This window comes from Gouania willdenowi, chromosome 17 (genome assembly GCF_900634775.1).
Source record: "Gouania willdenowi chromosome 17, fGouWil2.1, whole genome shotgun sequence".
In the NCBI taxonomy this organism is placed as follows: domain Eukaryota; kingdom Metazoa; phylum Chordata; class Actinopteri; order Blenniiformes; family Gobiesocidae; genus Gouania; species Gouania willdenowi.
Genome location: NC_041060.1, coordinates 32,721,069 through 32,729,981, shown reverse-complemented (window position 1 = coordinate 32,729,981; position 8,913 = coordinate 32,721,069). Strand labels below are relative to the sequence as shown.

General features: G+C 50.6%; 1 protein-coding gene across 1 annotated transcript; it reads right to left on the bottom strand.

Annotated features, from left to right (window-relative positions):
- Positions 1 to 388: 388 nt before the first annotated feature.
- LOC114478813 (trace amine-associated receptor 13c-like) lies at positions 389 to 1,508 on the bottom strand. Its single transcript, XM_028472095.1, has 2 exons — positions 1,336 to 1,508; positions 389 to 1,199 (listed from the first exon to the last, which is right to left on the bottom strand). The coding sequence occupies exons 1-2, from the start codon at positions 1,506 to 1,508 to the stop codon at positions 389 to 391; spliced, it is 984 nt and encodes a 327-aa protein (XP_028327896.1).
- Positions 1,509 to 8,913: the final 7,405 nt, after the last annotated feature.

Below are 8,913 nucleotides of genomic sequence, written 5' to 3'. Positions count from 1 at the left end.
GAATAGAGCATCAGGTTCAGGCCATCAAGTGTTTGTGCACATTTGTCCATGTAACAGGCCCTGATGGTTTATCATTCACACACCTGTTTGATCATCAAATGTCTGAGTTAAAGTCAAGACTCTGAAACATCTACAAATTAGTTTCATCATTAATAATAAGATTCATTTGTTTTCTTACACAAAGTAATTATTTCCTCTTGTTCAGATCAAGACATTAAATCATCATCAATCTACAAATCATCCACATTTTATTTCAATGATAATTTCAAACATCATCAACACATTGTATGTGAGCAGCTGCTCACTTCAATCATCACAGTTTAATAATGAGATTTTTACAACATCAACAGCACAGTGTGATAAGATTACACATCAGCAGTCTCTCTCTTTACAGTATGTTGGCCTCACTGGAGCCAGACTTCAGGATCTGAAGAGAAAGAATACATTTCACACTTTTTCTGAACCAGGGATACAGAAACACATAGATCACAGGGTTAAGCAGGGAGTTGAAGAGTACCAAACAAAAAACAAAAGCAAAAGATGTTAAACTTATATCAGAAAATCCTGTTGAAAATGCAGCAATGAAAAATGGAGTCAAACAAATGAGAAACACAACAACCACGACACCCAGAACTCTGGCTGCTTTCAGCTCTGACCTGTTAACCTTCTGTGAAACCTGAAACGTCACCACTCTAACATGAGAGCGCATGGCCTGAGCCTGAGACACAGCCACCACAAACACTCTCACATACAGGACCACTATGATAGTGACTGGAAAGATGAAATCCAGAAAGAGATTCACAATTCCACCAATAAAAGGAAAATAAACTGTACAATCTCCAGCACAAGAATTAAACCTACCTGGATGTTCTATATTATCTTTGAGCACTGCAGTGTAAAAGATCCCAGAACAGAGCCAACATAGGACAATACCTGCTTTTGTTCTGTTTGGAGTAACTTTAGTAGAATAGTGCATCGGATCACAAACAGCCACATAACGATCAACTGATATCAGCACAACAGTTCCTATTGAAGCAGAGGTGACAATACCAATTACAACAGCATTAAATACACACCAGCCTGCACTTAGAACCCAGCAGCCGTCTAAGAGCAGGATCTGAAAAATCCAAAGGAAACCCACAGAGAAATCTGACACAGCGAGAGAGAGGAGGAGGAAGTTGGTTGGAGTGTGCAGCTTCCTGGAGGAGTTAAAGAGCAACATACTGATCATTACATGATACAACAATTTTCATCAAAGCAGAAAACAGCAGCAGTCAAATACAGAAACTTTCAGCAATGTAACACTGTAACAAAAACAACAGAACATGTCAATACTTGAAGTGTGAGATGGTGATGATGACCAGCAGGTTCAGGGTTAAAGTGAGCACAGAGATGGAGGACAGGATGATGTGAATGAGCACAGACACTGAGTGAGAGCGCATGATCCTCCTGCACGAGGAGTTTCCCAGGTGTGGATAGCAGAGCTCAGCTTCATCAGGTGTGCTCATAGTGAGGAGAAGATGCTGCTGCGCTCTGCAGCGTTCTAACTCAGGCTGTCTGATGTACAACCCATATATCAATCCTGATCCTCCCTCTAACTCTGGGATGTGGAGGTTGGACCTGAGGACTGGACCTCCCTCAGAGACGCCTACTCTACAGATTATGTAACATTATGTGTCTCTAAAGAAATAATAGTTTTTCCTTTTGTGCTGAAGCGTATCAGCTGGGTAAACATGCCAAAAACTGAATTTTTTTTGACCCAGAGTAGAAAATGCATCATTTCATTTTCAAACATAAGACCATGGCCCTTTTTAATAGCTCCTTTATTGAGGTTCCAAAAAAACCAGCCCTGGTCTGAAAATGTGATGTAGGCTCAAAGCAGCCACTGATTGGGTCTGAGAATCATTACAGCGTAGACTCATCAACTCACGCACAGTGTGGCCTTTGGCCACCACTGATTGTTGTTGGTGAACTTGTGAGGATGGCAGCAAAAAAGTGCATGCAGTCTGGCAGTTTTGCGTGTTAGGTCCATGCTCAATGGAAAGGCTCTGGAGAAACTGTATCGGGTCCTGAAAGCGAGGAGTGCGGAGCCGCGTAGAGCCGACACCGCAAATAGAAATCCGTCATTAGATTTGGTATTTGGGCTCCCAGAATGCACCTCACTTCAATCCACAGCTGGTCTGGCCTACTGATTTTAATTCACCACACACATACATCCAACCCTTGGGTGGACAGGGATCCCCACAACATATTGGGATGTAGCATGTGCTGCAATTTGGTGTGTGTTCTTGTTTATTTCAATAAGTGCCGTACTTGCAGGTGGTGGAGTTGCTGCCATCAATGAATCAATGTTTCAGTGCACAGAAACGTTAGGTGATTTTTTTGAGTATCTGTCATTTTTACTGAAAAGTGATTAAAGAGTTCTGTTTTTTTTTTTTTTTTTTACTTGTCTGCACATGCTGTCAAAGGTCAACACCACAGGAAGTGCAATCATTATGAGACAGCAATGCATATTTTGTTATTGCAATAAAATACATTGATTTATTTTATTGCTTAATTGTGACCATCACCAGCCCTCCCTAAGGAAGGGTAAGAAATCTTTTATTATAGGGAGGATATAAAAAGGGAGAGCAGTGCTACACCTAAGTGGAGGGGGAGGGGGAAGGGGAGGGGAAAGGGAGCAGGGAGAAGAGACTCAAGGCAGGAAATAGAAAAGGTGGGGAAGAATAGACTGTTTTGCAGTGAGGGGAAGATGTGAGGTTGTAGAATATATTGTGCTTATTATGCTGTGTAATCCAGCCAGTATGGTGACAAGTGTGAAGCTTAGCTATAATGGTGGTGGCTGTGAACAGGGGGAATGAATGAATGGTAGTACCTAAAGCAGGTATTTGGGATTAACGTGTCTAAGGTTAAGCCCAGTATGAGTTTTATCCCATATCCCAAGGCGTGCCAGTGCATCGTATACCAGTATATGTGCAAAAAAAAAAAACCCGCTACTGCAAACCCAGAAACTGCCCTGGGCCCGCAGATGCAGCCAGGCCAGCAGAAAAAGCGGAGGCCAGGGAGCCCCAGGCAACCCCCCAGATGCCCCCAAGATCCCAGGCCGAGAGGCAGCCACCGCCCCCCATACACACATCCGAGGAAGCCCCAAGCAGCCGAGCACCCAGCGCATCCCCCCACCGACCCCAACCCCCAACCCCAAGGCCCCCCGCCAGCATCCAGCCCCCCCCACCCACCCACACCCAAGCACCCAACCCCCCGAGGGAAGGGCCCAGAGAGCCCCCCGCCCGAGATACCAGCAGAGGAGCCAAGGCCCCCGCCCAGCAGACGGCCAGAGACGCGCGGAGCGGGCAGCCGGTGGACGCCCGCCGGTGGGCCCAGAGCCAGCAGGGTCCGGACCCCAGGCCAGAAGGACCCGGAACGGAAGCAGCACCGAGAGCAGCGCCCCCAGGGACGACAACCACGCCCATAGTTGGGCACCAAGGGGATGCTGCAAGCCGCCCCGCCGGCCCCCAGGCGCACCGACCAGGCACCCCAGAGTGCGCCAGAACGCCCCTCCCCCCCCAAGGGCCCAGCCACACCGCAGAGCCCGGCTCACAGGGCGCCGCCCAAGCCGGGTCCACCCGGGGCCGCACCCGCAGGTATGGCAGGGCGCGGCCCGTACCACCTGCCCCGGCAGACCCCCGCCAGGACTGGCCCAGCCAGCCGGCCAGACCCGCCGGATCCAAAGGGCACCACCGCAGGACAGGGAACCCCCAAGGGCGAGCCCCCGGGCCAGACCAGCGTGGGGAGCACCCCCCCACCCCCCAGCCCAGGAACAGGCCACAACCCAGCAAGACCGCGCAGCCCCAGACGGCACAAAGACAGCTGCCCAGGTCCCGCCCCCCACCGGACAGCTCAGGCCACGGGGCAATGCCCCCCCCCCGGCGCAAGAGCGACTGGTGGCCGCCACCACAGGAGAGAGGGACCCCAATGGCACACAACCGATGCGGAGCAGCAGCCCCCAGCCAAAGGCGCAGAACCCACCCACCCGCCAGCCTGCAGATAGCAGGACAGACCTACCAAGTGGCCGATACCGACCTCAACCCCCAGAACAGCTAGAGCACCACCCCAAAGCGCCAAGCAACCCCGCCCCAACCCCGGCGCACACCGACACCCCCCAGCGCGCCCACCCCCCACAGCGGCGCGGCAAGCCGCCCCGGACCCACACGCCGCGAGGCACGCCCCCAAGGCAACCAGGAAACGAGACAAGCGCCAAGCCCCACCAGCAGGGAAGGGGCACCCCCACGCCCCACCAGGCCGGCACCGCCCGGAGAGACCCCGCAAAGGGAGCCCCCAGCAACACTCCTCCACACCCCCCAGAGACCCACAACCCCGCCACGCCCGACCGCACCCCCCCGATCCCCACACGGTAGCCCAGTCATCAACGGACGGGCCGGGCCCCCACCCGACAGGCCCAGATGTGTGAATTTACCCACCACCCTGTTATGGTGCTTCTCCATTCCCCAATGGAGAGGCACTTCCCTATCCCCTGAGTGAATGTATGTGTTTAGTGAATGTATGAAGTGCTATTAAAAAAAGGTGGATGGAGGGGAGCGGTGCTCCCCATCCAGCCTATGTGTATATATGTGTATGTGGTGCAATAACTCCGGAGGGTGGAAGTGGTGGTCCCACCCTCCAGGGGGTGGTGTGTTGAGGTGTAATTAAAACTGGAGGGATTAGTAGGGCAGCCAGAGGTGGGAGTGTCACTACTTAGTAGCGCAGGCGGCGGCCCCCTCCACCCCCAGCCCCACCATCCAGCCCCCCAAGGGTTGGGTATGTGAGTGTGGTGCAACAAGTGGGTGAGCCAGACCAGCTGGGAGTGAGTGATGTGAAGTGTCCATGTAGGAGGCCTGTCTGGCAGGAGCCCGGCCCGTCCGCACGGCGGGCCACCGGAGAGGGCAGACGGCGCAGATGGGCACACGGCACCGCGGGCCCCAGAGACACGCCGAGCAGCACAACCGGAGACCCCCCGCGGCACCCCCCCAAACTGTGGCGGCCATACGGAGCACGGCAGGACACCCCCCCCAGGCGGAGCCAGGCACCAGCCACATCCCCCAGCAGTCCAGGAGGTGACCCCAGCCGGCCCAGAGCGGCCCGCCCCGCCAAAGCAGGCAGCGACCGCGCAGGAGAGAGGCCAGCTCCCACACCAGGGCCAGCACAGGCCCGCACGACACCACAACATAGCACCCTCCACAGGTGGGCGGCCCCGGCCCCCCCGACGATAGAAGACGCCACCAACCACCTAAGCAGGGCCACCCCGCCAGCCACGGACCGATAGGTAGGAGAACCCATGCCCCCCCCAGCCAGGCACCGCAACCCCACATCAATGTCTCCAGCAGAGCCCCCCCCACCCACGGAGACCACCCCCAATCACCCCCGTGCCGACATGAGACACCCCCGACCCCAGTACAGCCCGGAGGACAGCAAGCCCTAGCCAACAGCCCCACCCCGCCCAAGGCGGCGCGGCACCTCGCTGAACCGCAGCCCATCCCAGGGCAGGGCGCACCCCAAGACGCCGAACCCAGAGACCCACCCCCGGGGCACCCCCGCCCAGACACGGCACCCACGGGGCCCGGCGCCTCCAGCCAGCAGACCAACCACCCCGACGCGGATCCGCCAGGACAGGAGCCACCGGCCGCGCCCCCACACACACCCACCTAGCACGGCCCAGGGGAGGCCCCAGCGTGGGCAAGGCCCCACAACTCACCCTTCCCTCCCCCTGAAGCCACACAAGCCGGCCCCTGCGGTCCTCCAAGTGAGCCCCCGATGAGGAGGGGGAGGGGGCGGCCCGGCCCACTGCGCCAGCGGCACGCTCAGCGAAGGCGCGCCCCAGGGAACCAGGCCAAGGCGCCCAGACCGGCCGGCGGAGCAACCCACCGCACCACCCCGCCACCCGACAACCCAGGACGCAAGTGCCGCCCCCAAGGGTGAGGGATATCGGGACATGATCGCTAATGATTATAGGATGTATTTTAGAGGAAATCTTATGTGCAATGGATTTATTTCAGAGAAAAAAGTCAATTCGGGAGAAGGATTTATGCACAGGGGAGAAGAAGGTGTATTCTTTTTTAGTTGGATTGGTCAGTCTCCATACGTCACCTATTCCAAGATCATCCATGTAATTCATTAATACTTTAGCAGATCGAGACGGTTTTGTATTTGGGCACTTACTGGATCTGTCTAATGATGTGTTGAGTGTCAGATTGAAGTCACCTCCGATGATTACAGATGAATCTGCAGATAGGTCCGATAGCTCCGAAAAAACTCTATGGAAGAAGTCAGGGTCATCGTTATTGGGGGCATAGATGTTTAGAATTGTGAAACATTTATTATAGATTACCACTTTGATAATAATATATCTACCCTCTGGGTCTATGGTGGAGTTGATTATGTTAAAGAGCAACCTTTTGTTGAAAAGAACCGAGACTCCTTTTTGCCTGTTGTACATACAACAACAACAACCAGTACCAAAAGAATAAAGCACGCAACGGGTAATTATATAAAGCGTAGGAAGGGGGGGGTATTGAGTGAATGTGAAAGAAAAAAAAAAAAAGGTTAGGGGTTGGAGAAGAAAGAGGTGACATGGGGGTAGAGAGTGTCCTGTGAAACTGTATGAGCCTATACGCGTTTACCAACATCTGAGCAAGCATACACACATACATACACACACACTTAGTATATATACACATATCCATGATTTTATTTTATTTATCTTTTGAATTATTTCAATTATTTTAGATAGATATATATATACATACATACATTATTAATTATTATTATATATGTTTTTTATTTTATTTTTTTTTAATTTTGTTAACATACATATATACATACACATAGAATACATATATACATATACAAACACACACACACACACACACGCACACACACACACACACACACACACACATACACATTTTACCTTTTAAATAGTGCTACCTTAACTACACCATGAGTGGAGAATTATCTTTTCAATATTAACTCATAAATCATCTGTGTTTTTTTTATTTATTTATTTTTATATGTTTTATTTTATTTTTCTTAGTAGAGCCAGGGGGTGATGTTAGAATCCCTAAATAGTTGGCCATCAATGTAAAGCTTGTCTACGACCAGTTTGGAATTACGGCCTCTCTGTCAGTTTTCTTTGAAGATAGGATATAAGGTTTTTCGGTGTTCATTTATTTCTCGAGGGAATTGATCATTCATGCCGAATTGCGTACCTTTAAGTTCCCTACCTTTACTTTTAACCTGGATTTTCTGTTGAAAGTGTTCAAATTTGGCAATGATAGGGCGTAGGTGGTTACCTCTGCGTGGACCGAGACAATGGACACGGTGAAAGGTGATGTTTTTCACGGTTTCTGCTGGGATTTTAAGCGCAGACGACATGAAGTTTTTCAGCAGAGCCTCTGGGTCGTCGTTGGGGGTTTCTGGAATACCCGAGAATATTACGTTGTCTCGCATACTGCGAGATTGGATATCCAGGACTGTCTCTTTAAGAAGCTTGTTTTTATTTTTCAGCTCTTTTACCTCCGTGGTCACCGCAGATAAAGCCAAATGGATGTCTTGATTGACTTTCTGTAAGTCCTGAATTTGTTGGTGTGCAAATTCCAGGCTGGTTTTCATTTCCTGAAAATCTTGGTGCAGCAAGTCGACCACACCCAGCCTCTTATTGATGGATTTTAGGACCTCGGTGTGGGATTCTGCCTCCAGATCTGACGTGTCTGTTGATGTTGATTCATTTTTTCGGCGTTAAGCGGACTTACCTGATATGCTTGCGGCTTTCGGTCCGGATTCCATTACGTACTCGGCGTAATATCGGTCGATGAAGACTTCGAGGTCCTCCACTCTGGCTGGTTAGAGGGCGCGTGGTCGGCTCTCGTTTGTGGCGTGGATTTAACGGTAAGAAGTGTTAATATGTGCAAATAAACAAAGTTGGTATGCTAGTCAAGGCAGCGAGCCGCCATTTTGAATTTTCACAGACTGTCACGTGACTCTCAGAACATCTCGTGTGACTTACCGTGTAAAGAGTTCTGTTTTTAGTCGTTATAGACCCCCAAAATATTCTGGAGAATTAATGGATGAGTTTGCTGAACTACTGTCAGTTGTGTGCACTGAATATAACTTTTTATAATAACAGGTGACTTTTTCATGTAGGCACTAACTAGGATAATACAATAATATACAGTATGCTTTAATGAACACTTTTGGTCTCATACAACGTGTGACTGGTCCCAATCACACAATATGAAAATGTAAACTGACATGTTGGTGAGATAAATAAATATGGCTCAAATAGTGGACAGCACTTTGATGTGAATTATCGCACATGTAGTTTGAGTCATGGGAGGATGATGGGTTTTTTTTGCTCTTGGGTCTCATGGCCCAGGGATGAAAACTGGTGGAAGCGTTGGTCGACCTGTATCTCCTCCCTGAGGGGAGCAAGACAAACAGGTGGTGAGCTGGTTCGGAGGCGTCAGAGAAGATTGCTCTGGACCGGGTAAGGCAGCGGTTGGTGGAGATTTTTTTAAGGTAGGGCAGGGGGCGGCCAATGACCTTTTGGGCGGTGTTTGTCACCCACTGCAGAGCCTTCCTTTTTACTGCTGTGCGCCGAGCAAACCACAAAGTGATGCGATAGGACAGCACACTTTTAATGGTCGCCTGGTAGAAAGACACAAGATCTGAGCGTAAATGGAGAAAAACCAAACTCCAAAACAATCTAGAACTGTTCAAAATGAGTCTACATAAATTCAATGGTGACTTTTTCAAAGCAGTAATATATTTCTGAAATGATTGCTAAAAACTATCAATAAGGTCAAACATCTCGTTCAAGATGGCGCCTGTGACTGGTAGTGCCATGGCTCGCCTGGTAGA

Excerpts from the sequence above, each read along its gene's own strand:
- LOC114478813 (XM_028472095.1), bottom strand. The coding sequence starts at position 1,508 with ATGAGCACACCTGATGAAGCTGAGCTCTGCTATCCACACCTGGGAAAC. Across the intron at positions 1,200-1,335 it reads ATCACCATCTCACACTTCAA|GAAGCTGCACACTCCAACCA; the intron begins GTATTGACATGT and ends TAACTCCTCCAG.